Below are 17,858 nucleotides of genomic sequence, written 5' to 3'. Positions count from 1 at the left end.
CCTCCACCCTGCTCCACCCTGCTCCACCCTGCTCCCAGAAGGCTGACCTTCACAAACTGCAGCACCCAGGGTTCCTGTTGTGTGCAGTCAGTGGGAGACATCGGCCAGGGGGTTCGGGGTGGGATACTGAGAGACTGGGAAGTTTATTCCACCACCCTGGGGCCCCTCTCTGCAGGGAAGTGGTTTGGGTAGGGGCTGCATTTCTCTGAAGCCACAGCTCACGCCACCCCAACCCCATCAATGATATCTGCAAACATGTTCTAAGGATACTGACAGATTCACCATCTCCTTCTCACAGATGGGAAACTAAGGCACAGAGAGGTTAAATCCCTTGCCCAGAAGCTAGAAAGTTGCAGATTTGAGATTCAAACCCACGAGGCTGGCCCCAGAGTCCATGCCCCTAACCATGTCCCCATGCTGCTGCCCCTGCAGAATAGCCTGTTTCCCAGCATGGGTGGACAATTAATGGGGAAACAAGGGAAAAACCGCAGAATCAAAGAAACGCCTAGACCACTCATGCTGTACCACGTATGGGTGTAACCCTAGGATCACTGACTCCCGCTCCATCCTCCAGCCCCCCACACTGCTCTTCGCTTTGGTTCCCATTCTCTGTCCATGACCCCTGGGCTGGTTCTAACTCCTCCTTCTCTCTCCCACAAACCCCACACCCGGTCAGGAGCTACGCCCTGCCAATTTTATCTCCATTCCATCTGGCTTCCACATTGGTCCTCATTCCTCCATTTCCATTTATCCCAATTCATAATCTGGTCATTTATGATCTGGGTGACCTTGAGCAAGTCACTTAACTTGCTTTGCCTCAATGTTCCCATGTCTAAGTGGGGCTAATAACGGTATCTGCTTCACATGGTTGTTGTGAAGATTGACAGTGCAGGCATCCAACAAGTGCCACGTACATGTTAGCAATCCTTCTAGCTTCACCTCCACGACCCGCATCTAGGCTGTGCAGTAGCCACCCAACCGGACTCCCCATCTGAAGCGCCCAGGCACCCCCAGCCCAGCCTGCACTCTGCTCTAGAGTGACCTTGCTATACTGCTCTGTAGGACACCCCTGGGTCTCTCTCTTTATTGCCACACACGGCCTGGCTCAAAGTTTTTCCCAATCAAGCCTGTCTGTGCCTTCCCACATCCATCTCCCGCTATAACCTCATCTAGTAGATGTAGTAACCTCATCTAGTAGGTTCTAGTAGACAGGTACTACTAGAACCTAGAACTAGAACCTAGATACTATAAACAACTTTTGGGAACCTTTCTGTCGAAGGAATCTTATGCAGAATCCCAATATACAGACCTGCTAAAAGTGTAATCACTCTGGTCAGGGGACCCTCCTCAGCCCTCCCTGCCTCCATTGCAGCCCCAGACCTCCCAGGGCTACGTGCCCAAAGCACAGTGTGCAAATATTGCTCCAGGCCCAAGTGCTGCAACATTACCTTCCAACTTCCTAGCCTTTGCTTGGGCAGCCCCCATTGCCAAATAGGCTCTCTCCTAACCCCATCTTCCCAAACTCAAACTTGTCTTTAAGGTGCAATTCGAATGCCCCCTCTCTCCCTGATTTCTTGCAGCTCTCTGCTCTGTTTCTACAATTCCGTTGCCTCTCACCCTCGGAGCATTAATCGCATCCTGCCTAGTAGCATGGGTATTTATGTCCCTGTGTTATCTCTCCCACGACACTGGGACACTCTCGAGGGTAGGGTTCACGCTGGGCACTTTGCTGCCTTCCCCGCGGTATCTGACCATGGCCTCTCTACTCCTTTGGCTTACACTGCACCCGGCCAAGGCTTAGGTCCTGCCATATTCTGAGTAGGATAACAGATGTGGCTAAGAGCCCAGCTCTGTTCTGTGACCTCTGGGAAGTTGCTTCACCTCTCTGTGCCTCAATCTTTCAACTGTAAAATGGGAAGAACAACAGTATGTTTTTCATAGAATTATTTTGAGGGTGAGTCAAAATAATGTATAGCAAGTGTACAGCACCGTGCCGGGCCCACAGTGAGGGCCCCAAACATGTTAGATGTTATCAGAGGGGGGGAAGCCAATGCAACGGAGTGATTATTCTCAGTTGGCCCTACAACAGAGACTACAAGTTGCTCACACACCCTGTTTCCTCATCCTCCAGGGCACACAGCTAGGCTACATTTCCCTTGCAGTTGGGTGTGGCATGTGACTGAGCGCTGCCAATCGTATATGAATGGAGTGATGAGCGTCACCTCCAGGCTGACCCAGAAAGACCACCATGTGATGCTCTGTGCTCTTTCTCCATCTGCTGGTGCAGATGGATCTGGGGCCCTAGAGGAGGGCAGAGACATAACACGGAAGGAGCCTGGGTCCCTGATTGACCAAGTGGAAGAATGTTTGTCAGTCAGAAACACTTGACTGGATTTTACTTGAGTGAGAAGGAGATTTTTTATAGTTTTGAGCAACTAAGACTTGGGGGTTTATGTTATCACTGCTAAAATTACCTAACTAATTTGGGCCACATTTGCTCAACATCACTGAAGGCTCATTTCTCCTTAGGTTGCTGGGCACTGAGTCCCCCTGTGGCTGCTGCCAGCTGCCCCCTGGGGATCAGGGATGTCAATCATTTGGGGAGTGACTCACTTGAAGAAGCCGAACATTCCTAGCCGGTACTGGATCGTCACAACCAACACGTCCTCATAGGCAGCCAGGGCGGACCCATCAAAGATGGATGCTGAGCCAGTCTCAAAGGCGCCCCCAGGGAGCCACACCATGACCTGAGGACAGGAGAGGAATTTTCCAGTCAGCCTGTCAGGCACCCGCGCCCCCTCCCCATGCACGTTGAGACATTCTTTCTTTAAAGAAATATAAATGTCTCACTTTCCTTTCCAAATAGCATCAGAGGTTTCATCTTGTGGCGAAGGCCAGGGTTAAGCATACGAATGCCTGAGTCTGATTCCTAGCTCTGCTGCTGACTAGCTGTGTGACCTGGGACAGCTTACTTAACCACTCTGAGGTTCTTTTTTCTCATTCACAAGATGTGAAGAATGAAAATATTCCGTTTATGAGGTTATCATGGGGTTTAAATAAAATTCTGCACTTAAAGTTCATAGAACAACGTTGACACATCTCAAGTGCTCAGAAAATGTTAACTAAATGTCATTGAACTTGTGACCCACGTGAAGATGGAAACCACTGTAAGTCATGTCTGAGAGCAAAAGCTGCTTAAACTGTTTTAATCTAAGACTTTTCCCTACTTACAGAGAGAAGAGAAGAGAGGGGAGAGTATGGGGAAGAGAAGTGTGGAAGCTTTACCACAGTGATTAGAAAAATTAGGACCAGGGAACATAAAACATCCAAATGGTATTATCATGATTCATATACTTAACAATAAGTCCCTTTCATTCTCTTTTTTAGGTCATATCAGTGATTACAACTCCTGGGGCAGGAAAAAAAATCACTGAGGGAAAAGGAGAAGTGGACAAAACATTGGCTTTGACATCCGGATCTACCACTTACTGTGTATATAACATGGAGCAAGTCGCTCATGTCCTCCCTATGCCTCATCTTCTTCATCTGTGGAATGGGTCCAATAATCCTTACCCACTGGGTTACTGTGGGGGTTAGATGGAATAATTTACTGTGCCTGGCAGGTAGTTAGCCCTCAATAGGTGTTGCTGTTATGATACAACAGAGCGAGTCTCCTGTTGCAGTGACATGGGGGATGGAGGATGACGGGGGAAGGGAGTGGTTAAAAGTTAGGTGGTAGAATGCGTCTTCTCCATTCACTGATACAGAGATCTTTTACATTCTTAAGTGAAATAGTTCACATTTTTACCTGACTGTCTTCATTGCAAACAGAAAATTTGGGGAAGGCAATTATCCTCCTTAAAAAAGAATTTCCCAAACAAACAAAAAATCAGTCCTTCTAAGCAGAGTCTTTTCTAAATGTTTACAGACCATTAAATACCCAGCAGAAGGGGAAAAAAAACAAAATAAAAACCAAAGATTAAGTCACTGCCAATAAAGACGCAATCAGAAAAGAAGATAAAGTGAATCTGTCATTAGAATGATTTTTTAAAGAAAGTTATTGACATGTCAAGTGATTACATTTCCCTTTTACCCAACAGGGGCCTAAGTCTTAGTCCAGACACATAGCCCCTCCGCCTGGGTCCCAGGCCCAGAACCTGCCAGCTGGAGCCCCCAGCATGGTAGGCAGCCTTACAGGGAGCTTGGAGCCAGCATCTGCATGGGCTGGTGCGTAGATGTTAAGGTACAGGCAGTCTTCTGACACTCTGAATGTGGGATAATGCACCTTGAGGATGTGTTGATCTGAGAACAGCCACTCTGAGTTCTGGAGGCACCTTGGAAAAAGGGAGGAGAAACCCCTAGAGTTGCTGTCAGCAAACCTTCCTGGGAGGGGCCAGTTCTTGTGACAGCAGGGAGGCCTGGTGGCCCAAACAAATAAACTATAATTCTCTTTGATCTGGTTTCTGGTTAAGAAAGCACACTGTGCAGAATAATTGCAGTTCCCACCCATGCCTACCCCCACTACCATAATCCAGACACACAGACTCAAGCTGGCTCAACAATCCCCCAGACTGTAGAGGGCAGGACACTAAGTTGTGTATCAATCACTTTGCTCTGACAGCTCCCTTTTCTTCTCCTAGAGGAACAAAAGGACATTTCCAGGCCTTTCCACCAGGAACCAACTGAGGTAGACTGGCAAGGAGATTCCTGCATTTAGGTCTTTGCTTAAACTGATCCCTCTGTCCAGACTTCTCTCTCCCCAGGTCTATTTGTTCCTGTTCTTCCCTTTCAGATTCTGTGAAAATGCCACCTCCTCCAGGAAGCCTTCCGAGATTTCCCCAGTTAGACCATAGCTCTTTGGAAATACCTACATATTTTGTGTTCTTTCCTAGAACTTCTCCTAGTGAGCAGCTAAAAGCCTAAGGCTCTGTATGAGTCACCTCGGTAACTTTTAGCCCCTAGCACCAAGCCTGACACATAGTAAGATTTAGTGAGATTGTATATGTAAATATGTCTACCAAGTGCTCAGTTAATGTCTGTTGTTCTTTTAAAGAATAGTGTACAGATTAGGCAGCAGGAAACTGTTGCTGCAAATCCACTCCCTCACAAGCATTTATGCCATTTTGTTCCTTTGTACGTTGTGTCTCAGAAACTGAGGCATGCTGCTTTCAATAAAGACATCCCTGACCTCCTTCAGTGCTCCCTTAGCACCCTTCTCTGCCCCTCTAATGCTTGCCTTTGTCACCCGATACCTTAATTGTCATTATTGTTTATGTCCTGACTAGCACCACCAGTCAGCAGGTTCCTTGAGGGCAGCTGTGTCTAACCCATTTTAATGGCCCCCAGGACCTAATGGAGAGCCAGCTATTGAGTTGGTTCTCAGTAGATATAAGTTGAATGAATGAATGAATGAATGAACAGATGAGGTTCAGCTTATTGCCTTGGGTCTCTGGACCACATGGGGTCTTCTGCGGCTTACGGAGTCTTCCGGCATCAGGGTAGTCCTTCTGCGTGGGACCCCAATGCCAGTAATCAACATGGCCCAACCTGAGGGCTTTACAGAATCTGCGAGTCAGAAGATTCTTGGCGAATTCCAAGTCTTATCTCCCGCCTAATGCAGGAGGCACCTCCACAATTTAACTGGGAACTAGTCACCAATCTAAACTTGAAAATTTGTAATGTCTAGGAGCTCCTGCCCTCCCATCTCCCCTGAGTCACAGACTCACACTCATGTATCCATTCCACAGGTTTTTATGGATTCCCGACTGTGGGCCAGGCCCTGAGCTGGGCACCATGTTGGCAACTAGAGTTAAAATTCCTCTGGTGTGATTCTCACTCTTAAGCCCTTACTCAATCTGACCATGGAGATTAAGCCTGGGGGAGAGTTCACAGGGAAACACTTCAACAACCCCTTCTAACCAAAAGAGTCAGTAAGCCGATCACACTGGTTCCCAAACCTGACTGGGCCTCCGAATCCCTAGAGAGTTTCCTTACAGTCAGGTTCCCAGGCCCAGCTCTGGGGATTCAGATTCAGGAAGTTGGGAAGGGAGCCCAGGGAATCTGCATGTTCTAAACAAGGTTCTAGCAGTTCCCCTGACCAGTCAGATAGGGAGCCTCGCCCACATCTGTAGCCCTCCACGTCCTCCTCACTGATGCCCCGACCCCTTTCCCCAGTGGGCTGCCAGACCTTTATTCCCCCTCAATGCTCTGCCTCTACTCCCAGGTCACAGGCCACACACAGGACAGAGCCAGCTCTTACAAGTTAGGGTAGGATGTGGCATCTTGGAAATCATTCCAGGGTGATGCGGGCTTTGGTTTTGCAAATCGCAGGGGTCCGACAGGGGGCGCAGCATAAGGGATTCCAAGGAACACGTTCACGGGCATGTCATTTCCCAGCACAGTAGCTTGCTTCCCCCGGACCCACCCCAGCCTGGTGTTCCTCACTGGTGCATCTGCAGCTGGCCCTGAGGAGACACATAGGATGAGTCAGAAGCTGGCTAGGAAGAGGCTGAACTCACAGCTCCCTGCAATGGGACGCTTTTTCTCAACTCAGAGGCTGTACAAGTATCTGAATTCCCTCTCAGTGAACACCATGTCAATTGCTTCCTTCCAAATTCCCTTAGAAGTCATCTGCATCAGAACATCAACTTAATTTCTCCTAGGAGCACAGCACCAAGCTACAAAATTCCCCTTGGTTACCTTGGGAACACATTTCCCTTCTGCTGCACAAAGGCTATCCCTTACCATGGAACTGATACGCGCCAGCCTCTATAGATCCTGGGACTCCACAAAATCTTCTGGCCCAAAGTTTCCCACTTTTCAGCCATTTTCACACCTACTAGCGCAATTGCTGGCACGTCTGTACATCACTCATATGACTACTGACATTTTACCTGTCTTAAAATTAAATTTAAATAAACTTTAAAATTTTTACTTAGAGGAATTCTAAACAATAATATCTATGGAATTGTGGTTTTGGTAACTGAGGTGTATGCTTCTGAATACATATTAAAATACATATACAGCAATGAAAATAAAAAAATTCTCATGCAGATGTCACCTGACATCAGCTTATCCACCTCCAGGGGTGTGAGGTCGACACTTTGGGAGACTAGAAAGCAAGCTTCTCAGTTTCCACATTGAATAGGGAGCCCTGAGAAGTCAGCTGCCCGGCTATTTACTTAGCAGAACCCAGATGTCTCAGCACTACCTGCTGTCATGTCATTTCAACAGTGACAGTCCTGCCTGGGCAGTTAGCATTACAGAAGCATGGGGTCCAGCCCACTCCCCTCCCCAGTGCTCAGGACAGAGGGCTCTCCAAGCCCTGGCAAGGTGCAAACAACCCCAGGACAGGACCGGGTCTTCTGTGCTCCACCCACACCTGAGAAGAAGACTCTGGCCTGGGGCTTTCAGCAACACTAGGACATTGATGGGGTGCTCTTCACGAGCCCCAGAGACTCCTGAGAAGTAAGCTCATTTCCACCAGTGGAAAATCCTCCAAGGCAGGGAAACCCCCTATTTCATCTTCTGAGAGCCCTCCTCCCCCACTGGGTGTCTCACCCTCGGCGGTGGCTGCAAGGACCCAAATAGCCCAGATCAGGGTCTGGCCTGGCTGCACCCACTCCCCACTCATCTGGCTGTCCCGCTTGAACTCCCTTGACATCCACAGCCACGGCTGGCCTCCGGGATCTTTGGTCAGGGGCAAGAAAGGGAGACAAGTGTTGAGCAGGCAGACACAAGACACAGGCTCGGTGAAGAATAACAGCATCAGACTAAGATTTTCGGAGGAATTGGCCAAGCGAGAATTTCCTGTTCTGATTTACATAAGAAGAAGCTGATGATTAACTCCTGAGCAGGGGAAAAATAACTTGGTAGGCTTTGACTTACCCTATGATCTAGCAATCCCACTCTGGGCATATACCTGGAGAAAAAATATTTTAAAAAGACACATACACCCCAATGTTCATAGTAGCACAATTTACAATAGCCAAGACATGGAAACAACCCAAATGTCCATCAACAGATGACTGGATAAAGAAGATGTGGTGTACAAACACACACACACACACACACACACACACACACACACACACACACACACACACACAATGTGGAATACTACTCAGCCATAAAAAAGAATGAAATAATGCCATTTGCAGCAACATAGATGGATCTGGAGGTCATCGTGCTAAGTGTAGTAAGCCAGAAACAGAAAGAAAAATGTCCATATGATATTGATTATATGTGGAATCTAAAAGAAAGGACACAAATGAATTTATCTACAACACAGAAACAGACTCACAGACATAGAGATCAAACTTATGGTTACCAGGGGGTAAAGGAGGTGGGAAGGGAAAAATTGGGAATTCGAAAATTGCACCTTTTGGGGAGTGATGGAAATGTTAGCTATCTTGATTGTGGTAGTGTTTTCATTGGTATATATCTATCAAAATTCATCAAACTGTACATTTGAAATATGTGTACAGGACATACGGTTACCATATCACAATAAAGGTGTTTAAAAAACTTAGTAGGCTTTGGGCTCACAGGATGGTAGAAGCAGAAGGGACATTTGGGTTCAGGTAAGCCAGAAAACTCAATTCAGATACTGACAGGGGCCAAGAAGGCAGCAAACATGCAGTGAATGAAGCTGGCCAGGAGATACACTAGGGAATGGTGGGGACTGTGGAAAACTGGATGGCACATGCTCTATCTAAAGGGGCAATGATTTTTCAACTCCAAGAACATTTGGCTTTTGACAGTGTACATGGGCTAAGCCAGGAGTCTGTGATACCTCTCAATTTTTAAATGTGGCCTCAATTTTTAAAAATCACCATGTGATCCCAATACAGCATTTCTGCTGGCTTGATTTATGTCGTGGGTGAAGACTCTGCAATTCTGATCTAGACCCAGTCCCCCACTGTAAATTTAAGAAGACAAGACTAGGGAGGTGAAGTTATTATAAGCAGTTCTGTTGAGGCCTGTCCTTAGCATCCTGGGCTCTCATTGCAGTGCTGATTGGGTCACGGAAGATCCACGTCAGGACCCAGGAGCCTCATCCTCCTGCCCCTAGCAGGCACCATGCCTCACTGAGGGCTGAGGGCCCAGGATGGGCTGGGCAAATGGAGTCAGAATTATCCAGGGCACTTGTTGAAAACACATCCTTCTGATTTAAAAATGATATTAGAGAGAAGCAAGATGGCGGAGTAGAAGGACACTTGTAGCTCACCCTCTCCCACAAATACACCAAAATTCACATCTATGGACCTGCTCAGCCAACCAGAGCACCTGCTGAACTCCGACAGAACATTGCCTTCTTTGAAAGACAAAGACACCAAAAATATGGTAGGAGAAAAGGAAAAAAGAAAGAAGAAAAAGCAAAACAGTGCAGGACCGATCCCATGGGGAGGGAGTGGCAAAGGAGGACTGGAGCTCATTCGTTGGGTCTTCCCTCTCCAACGGAGAGGCCAGTGGGATGGAGGGGGAGCCTCCGAGGCTCAGATCTGCCCCAAGCACCCCTTGACCAACAGAACTGAGCTAAATGGGCACAAAGGGTCCCCGTGACACCCAGCCCGAGACACGAGCTGGCAGCTGGGGCCGGGACAGGCTCCCTGAGCCGGGCGGAGGACTGGGGCGGCTGCACTGAGGCAGCCCCAGGGAACTGCAGGGTGCTGTGCGCTGTGGCTGGGAGGGGATACGGAGCAGAACAACCTCGGTCCCCCATAAATTGTGAAAAAGCAAAGCAACACGGCTGATGTGCCCTGGGAGAAGGGGCGCCATAGCCTTTGTCTCCTCAGACCTGCGCCGCCATTACTGGCACTTCTCACGAGAAAAGAGGTGGAAGCAGCCACAGCCCCCATCTCCTCCTGTGCGCAGCGCTCGGGCGGGGGCGGGGCTGAGGCCTGAATCCACACCCGGGGGCTCCGCAAGCTCCTAGGTAGGACTGAGACTTGTTTACAGCCCGAGGCAGATAGGATCTTTCTGCCTTGGCACCTCAGAGAACTTGCACCACCAAGACAAACAAGGAGCTGAGATTTGGCATGGAGCAGGGGCAGGGTCATTCCACAGTCTTCCCCGAGCCCGCCTTCGTAGCACCAACCAGAGGCAGAGCGGGCAGCTGCACAGAGCGGAGGAGTGACTGGCGCCGGTAGAGAGCGGGTGGCCACCTGCTTTCCTGGCAGGAATGCAGCACCTGACCAGGGGCCTGGGAGGGGGTAAGATCCGCCCACCTGCCTCGCCCAAGCTCAGCATCTGACTGTGGCATCGGGAGGGGGAGTGACCCGCCTGCCCACCGCATAAGAGCTCAGCACCTGACCCAGTGTTGGGAGGGGGTGCGATCTGCTAGTTGACAGCCACTGGGAGCAGCACAGACGAGGGCGCCAACAGAGGGCCTCTGGAAACAGCAAGCTGAGTCCGCAAAACAGGGCGAAGACACAAAGACCTCTCGATAAAATCACTAAGAGCACACCGTCTCCAGGAGAACTAGATGACTGATACTCCTTAAGCCACAGTGCTAGAGAGATACGAGCACTATGAAGAAGCAGAGGAACCACTCCCAATTAAAAGATTAAGAGAAATCTCCTGAAAGCACGATCAAGGAAATAGACATTGATGGCCTACTAGATCAAGATTTCAAAAAAGGAGTGATCAAAGTACTGAAGGAACTAAAAGAAAGTGTTTAGAGATATAAAATATGTCAAAAATGAAATAGAAGCTATAAAGAAGAACCAAGTAGAATTAGTAAACTCATTGGCTGAGATGAGAGCTGACCTAAAGGCTGTACAAAGCAGGCTAGATAATGCAGGGGAACGAATAAGTGACCTAGAAGACAGGACAACAGAAAGCACCCAATCAGAACAGCTGAGAGAAAAACAAATAAAAAACAATGAAAACAATATAAGGGACCTATGGGATAATATAAAGCATGCCAATCTATGCATAATAGGGGTTCCAGAAAGGGAAGGAAGAACAAAGGGGATTGAAAAAGTATTTGAAGAAATCATGACTGAAAACTTCCCAAAACTAAAGGAATCAGATAGCCAAGTACAGGAGGCTCAGAGGGTCCCAAACAGGAAGAACCTAAGCAGACTCACACCAAGACATATCATAATCAACATGGCCAGAGTCAAGGATAAAGAAATGATCCTAAAGGCAGCAAGAGAAAAACAGAGTGCGTTACAAGGGAACCCCCATAAGGCTCTCAGCTGATTTCTCTTCACAAACACTACAGGCCAGAAGGGAGTGGCAAGATATATTCAAAGTCCTGAATGAAGAAAAGATGCAGCCTAGGATACTCTATCCAGCACGGCTATCCTTTAGAATAGAAGGAGAGATAAAGAACTTCACAGACAAGCAAAAACTAAGAGTTTAGCAACACTAAACCCATGCTAAAAGAAATAATGACAGGTCTACTCTAAATAGAAAAGAAGCAGGATGTTACAAAAATGAGAAACTCATAACTGGAAAGGAGATAACTGCCATGAATTACAAAAAGAATAAACACAAAATTGTAAAAGAAGACATCTAAATCATTAAGAGTAGGAGAGGGAAGCAAGGAAAGCCACTGTGGAAAACAGTATGGAGATTCCTCAAAAAAACTAGGAATAGACTTACCATAGGACCCAGGAATCCTGCTCCTGGGCATATATCCAGAAGGAACCCTACTTCAAAATGACACCTGCACCCCAGTGTTCATTGCAGCACTATTTACAATAGCCAAGACAAAGAAACAGCTTAAATGTCCATCAACAGATGACTGAGTAAAGAAGATGTGATATATTTATACAGTGGAATATTATTCAGCCACAAAAACCAACAACATAACGCCATTTGCAGCAACATGGATGTTCCTGGAGAATGTGTCATTCTAAGTTAAGTAAGCCAGAAAGAGAAAGAAAAATACCACATGAGATCGCTCATATGAGGAATCTTAAATAAATAAATAAATAAATAAATAAATAAATAAATAAATAAATAAATAAATAAATAAAAAACAGAAACAGACTCACAGACATATAACACAAACTTGTGGTTGCCAAGCAGGGTTGTGGGTGGGAAGGGACAGACTGGGATTTCAAAATTGTAGAATAGATAAACAAGATTATATTGTATAGCACAGGAAAATATATACAAGACCTTGTGGTAGCTCATAGATAAAAAAAAAAATGTGACAATATATGTATGTTCACGTATAACTGAAAAATTGTGCTCTACACTAGAATTTGACACAACATTGTAAAATGACTATTACTCAATAAAAAAAGTAAAAATAATAATAATAATAAAATAAATAAATAAAAATGAAAACACATCCTTCTGCCCCACCCCCTTGGAGATCAGGGGAAGGAATTGAACAACAGCAAGAGTGGGTTTGGGAAGCGTCAATCTAATTCATGAGAGGTTTCCCAGAGTAGTCACCTCTTGTATATATGTATATGTGAAACATGCTACCACCAAACTGAGTCTATCTTTTCTACAAAATCTGTATTAAAAGAGAACTATGGAGGATATGGTTTTCTAATTGCATATCTTCTATTTGCTGTCCTGTCTAGATCAGCTTTGACTATGTCATGCATCCTCTAATACACAGGACCTACATTCTGGGAGACACTAAAATGTCAGGAAACAAGGATATTAGCTTTTAATTATGGAATGCCTTGTGTCAGACCTTTGGCTAAATGCTTTGCAGTCATTCCCTAATTTAATGCAATGATCCCCATCTTGTAGATGAGGAAACTAAGACTTTGCAAGGTAGGATGAATTGTCTGATATCATAAAGTTGAAAAGCAGCACAGCTGGGACTTGAGCCCAGATTTCCTGCCTCCAAGCTGAAGGCTCTGCATTTAGAGAGGATGGCCTAAGAAATGAGGAGCAACAGTAAGATCAGGGAGGATGGCTGATTTCTGCAGTTCTTGGACAATTAAAAATCACTTCATCTTCTAGGAAGCTGAGTAACCATTTGACATCACCTCCTAGGACCTTGATGTCCCCATCAGCAGCACAGACCAGTGGCCTGGATGGCCCCTGAGAGACACAGACCTTTGATGGGCTCTCTCTGTTCCCCAGATTGCTCTGCTGAAACCCTGAGGGAGAAATCAGAATGAGAGAGGACCTCTCTCTGAGGCGTGGCTTAAAACATGCACTAATCTACCCCTGCTGATAGGCAGTGGAGATCAAAGCCCACTTTCCGATTCTCAAAAGAGGAGGCTGCATCAGAGCACCAACAGTGGCCTCAGGGTGGAGACTGGCCTGCAGGTTGACAGAACAAAGGGAGGATGGTCTGGGGATGGAATCAGTCACCAGGCAAGCCCCTCTCGTCCGACATCGGCCCAGAGCTGGACCTATAGTTTCCTTCGCATAACCTTTCTTCAAGCTCATTTCACATTCATGTTAAACCCAAACACTGCCATTCCAGATGGATGTCTGACTGTACCCCAACTCTACAACCCCATCACTGCACCCCCATCACTGGACCTCCATCACTGTTCTCCCATCCCTGCAACCCCATCACTGTACCCCCATCACTGTATTCCCATTACTGTACCCCTATCCCTACAACTCTATCACTGTGCCCCATCAGTATACTCCACCCCTATACCCCCATCACTGCATCCCCATCACTGAACCCCCATAACTACACCCATTACTGCACCCACATCACTGCACACCATGATTATACACAGTCCTTTTTTTTAAAATTATAGTCAGTTTACAATGTTGTCAATTTCTGGTGTACAGCATGTTTCAGTCATATATGTACATACATATATTCCTTTTCATATTCTTTTTCATTATAGTTTACTACAAGATATTGAATATAGTTCCCTGTGCTATACATTTTATCCAATGATGTTTATCCATTTTATATATGGTAGTTAATATCTGCAAGTTTTGAACTTCCAAATTATCCCTTCTCACTCATTCCTCGCTTCCCTCCCTAGTAACCATAAGTTTGTTTTCCATGTCTGTGAGTCTGTTTCTGTTTTGTAAATAAGTTCATTTGTGTCATTTTTAGGATTCCACATATAAGTGATATCATATGGTACTTTTCTTTCTGTTTCTGCCTTACCTCACTTTAGTATGACGATACCCAGCTCTACCCATGTTGCTGCAAATGACATTATTTTATTCCTTTTTATGGCTGAGTAGTATTCCATTGTATATACATACCACAACTTCTTTATCCAGTCATCTTTCAGTGGGCATTTAGGTTGCTTCTATGTCTTGGCTATTGTATGTAGTGCTGCTATGATCATTGGGATGCATATATCTTTTCAAATTAGAGTTTCCTCCAGATATATGCCCAAGAGTGGGATTGCTAGATCATATGGTGAGTCTATTTTCAGTTTTTAAAGGAATCTCCATACTGTTTTCCATAATGGCTGCACCAAACTACATTCCCACCAACAGTGAAGGAGGGTTCCCTTTTTTCCACAGCCTCTCCAGCATTTATTGTTTGTGGCCTTTTGAATGATGGCCATTCTGACTGGTGTGAAGTGATACTCATTGTAGTTTTGATTTGCATTTCTCTAATAATTAGTGATATTGAGCATTTTTTCATATGGCTATTGGCCATTTGTATGTCTTCACTGGAGAAATGCTTGTTTAGGTCTTCTGTCCATTTTTGGATTGGGCTATTTTTTTGTTATTAAGTTGTCTGAGTTTTTTTGTTATTAAGTTGTATGAGTTTTGTTATTGAGTTGTATGAGTTGTATGTACTCTGGAAACTAAGCCCTTGACAGTCACATCATTCTGCATATTCTCTGTTAATTACATTTTCCTTTCCTGGATGTTTTGCCTTGACTTTACCTGGTGAAATCCTCCTTGTATTTTAAGATCCCATGGAAATATCACCCTCTTTGTACAGGCCTCCTTATTCTCACATGTGAGAACCATTTTCTCCTTTCCTCCTATACATTTTGTTGATGTCTCTGTTATACTATTTATAATATTCTGTCCTAGTTCAATAGCTGGTTTAGCCACAAAAAAATGACGACGATGACATCTCTCATCACTTGGTTACATAACCTCAGCCCACATCTGACTTAAGTCAGAGCTGCAGTGAACAGTTCTGTGCAGGCTCAGCCTCACTTTGCACTGACAGCATACCACCTGAAGCATGGGTGGGCCACGTGGCTTTCTATTTTCTACCCCATGGTCTTCTCCCCTTTGTCTTTGTTCAAGTGAGACTGGAATTACAGGATGGTTAAAGCCCCCAGGAACCCTGTGCTCCAGCCTCTGGACACATTTTATATGCTACTCAGGTGGCAGGAATTCCTAGAGAAATTGGGCTCTCCTTGCTCACAGCAGCAGTCTCGGTGATACGTACTTACCTTGTGGTTTCCTCATCTTTGCCCCAGGCTCTGCTCACAGGGAACCAAGCTAAGTCAACTGGCACTAGAAGGAGACCTAGGAAGGAGACCCTCAGTGGGATTCTGTAGCCGGATCACTCATCAGTCAGATAGCATCATGTCACGAAGACTCTCTCCAGCTGGAGGGGCATGGGTTAACTCTAAGGTGTAGAGGCAATGGTAATTATAAGGATTGTGGTTTGGGCTGGCTTTTAACTGCCTTGAAAACCTTGAAGAAAGTGGCAGGCTCAGGCTAATCAGCTATTAGCACAGAGTATGCCATGAAAATTAGCAGGTCCCCTGGCAGCCCTGAAAGATACCTTATCTCCTGGAACCATAGTTAGGTCATGCTGAAAATTAGACACAAGATTTAACCAAAAGAATGAGAGAGCTACAAAGGAATTTGAGTGTGCAGCCATGAAAGATCTCCTATGCTAAAGTCAGGTCCCAGATAAGGAATGATTAAGATCCTGAGACATGGGATGGAGACGTTTGGATGGGCGCGTTTGAGATCATGAACACCCAGATGCTCTTAAACTCTCCAAACTAGCAGGAACAGCTCTCTCCTTCTTACTAGAGGAGAGCAGACATGATCTATGACATGAGTCTCTCATGAAAATGCTTTTTCTCATCAAGATCACCCTGCTCCACACACTGCCCAAAGCTAATAACTAGGGCCAGTTTTCAGCATAGCCTGAACAAGGAAACAGCGTTCCTTCTCTGGGAGGAAATGGTTTTCTCACTGAATTAATTGCATGACATGGCTAAAATGTCCTAGTAAGAACTGAGAAAAACTCATGTAGGAGTGAATCTTCAGGGTAATCTTCATATGCTCCTAACACTGGATTCCTAAAACCTTCAATGAGGTGTCCACTCCCTGAATCTCTAAAGGATTTCTTTCTTACCTTCGGCGGCACAAGGCCTCCAGGATGCTAACCACCTCTTGCTCATCCTGTTCAATCAGCATGAAGTTGTAAATGTTAACATGGGAGTGTGATGTTCTGTGGGACACCTGGCAGTCTAGATGTCTTTGGACTATATTATGACAGACAGTGGGAGACTCAGCCCTGTATATGAATATTACTCAGCCTATGGGAATGTGAACTATTTCTGATCTTCTTTCTAAACTGGAATGGAAAAGACTGCATTTTCTAAATCAATGGCTGTATATCATATAGCTGAGGCCTTACTAGTCTGCTCAAGCAAAGACGCCACATTTAGCACAGCAGCTATAATCTGAGTTGTTACTTGGTTAAGTCTACCATAGCCTTCAGTAATTCTCCAGGATCCATTTGTTTCTACAGGTGCTAGACTGGTGAATTAAATGGATATGTGAGAGGGACCACCATCCTTGTATCTTTTAGTCTCCTAGTGGGGGCACTAATCTATGCCATATCCCTCCCTCAGGAACAATATTGTTTTCTATTTCCTATTTTGGCCATGGGGTGGGGGCCTCCTGGATTCTGGCAGGTCAGAGTTTCCATTTAGCTTTCCCTTTGCGATAGCTCTAGTTCCACATACCAGGAACTTATATTATGCCAGGAACAAGGGATTAGTCTAATTGCCAAATCTATCTCTGGAGCCACAGAGAATGGATCTCCCTCACATTCCCTCCCATCCCCCTTCAGTGAAGACTCTCGCTTTTTGATTGTTTTATTAGATTAAAGGAATGGGTCTCAACCAGGGGCAGTTTTGCCCCCACCCCGGGACATCTGGAAATGTCCGAAGACATTTTTGGTTGTCACAACTTAAGCAGTGCTATTGGAAACTGTTAAGTAGAGGGCAGGGATACTGCTATCCACCCTGCAGGACAGCCTCCCACAATTATCCATCCCCCGGGCCAACAGTGCCGAAATTGAGAAGCCCTGGACTAAACCATGTGATATAGTCTATATTTGAAATCTTTGACTTACAAAAGCAGCGATTTCATGTGATTCATATTGGGTTTCTACAGATTTCAATTTAAGAGGGGGTTCCAAAGTATTCTTAAATATTACAAGCCATTAATCCCATCCAAATTCCTCCTGGAACAGATGGCATGAATGTGGCCCAGAGAGGATAAGGGGATTTCCCAAGGTCACACAGCAAGTGAGAGTGGACCCACACCCGAACACAGGCCACTATGCCCCTGTTAACCCTTTCTGTCAACACAGAAGCCTCCAGCCAGGCTCATTTCTCCAAACGCAGGAAATGGCTTCTTTCCTAGTTGCTGCTCTAATGCTCTGCCCCAGGAAATGTTTCAGAGAGAGCTGATTCCCACCAAACACTTGGAATGACATTCATCCAGAACTCAAAAGAAAATCTATTTGGTTATAAAAAGAAGAAAATGGGGAACAAAAGAAACTTATTCCTAAACAGCCATGCAAAGTGAGGCCAGCTTCAGGGAATTAAGTGAGAGTAATACCCCCCCACCCCCCACACCGTTGATCATGAGCAGAAAGGCAGATGTGGAGCTGTCAGGAGTGACAAGGCTTTCCTCTCCAGGAGTAATAACTTTGTCTCGGATGG

General features: G+C 45.8%; 1 protein-coding gene across 3 annotated transcripts in view; it reads right to left on the bottom strand.

The window, feature by feature from the left end:
• CES5A (carboxylesterase 5A) overlaps window positions 1-17,858 on the bottom strand; it is a 224,436-nt gene that overhangs the window by 14,605 nt on the left and 191,973 nt on the right. For 2 of the 3 annotated variants that reach the window (XM_064489154.1, XM_010988455.3), the window contains exon 4: window positions 2,614-2,747. In XM_064489154.1, coding sequence (XP_064345224.1) covers window positions 2,614-2,747 — 134 coding nt within the window. Of the gene's footprint in view, window positions 1-2,613; window positions 2,748-4,195; window positions 4,335-6,259; window positions 6,465-7,560; window positions 7,806-17,858 lie in introns of those variants that run through there. The other variant, XM_010988456.3, reaches the window with a different exon arrangement.

This window comes from Camelus dromedarius, chromosome 9 (genome assembly GCF_036321535.1).
Source record: "Camelus dromedarius isolate mCamDro1 chromosome 9, mCamDro1.pat, whole genome shotgun sequence".
NCBI lineage: Eukaryota > Metazoa > Chordata > Mammalia > Artiodactyla > Camelidae > Camelus > Camelus dromedarius.
Note: the sequence above shows the minus strand (reverse complement) of the source record. Positions and strands in the feature narration are given on the sequence as shown.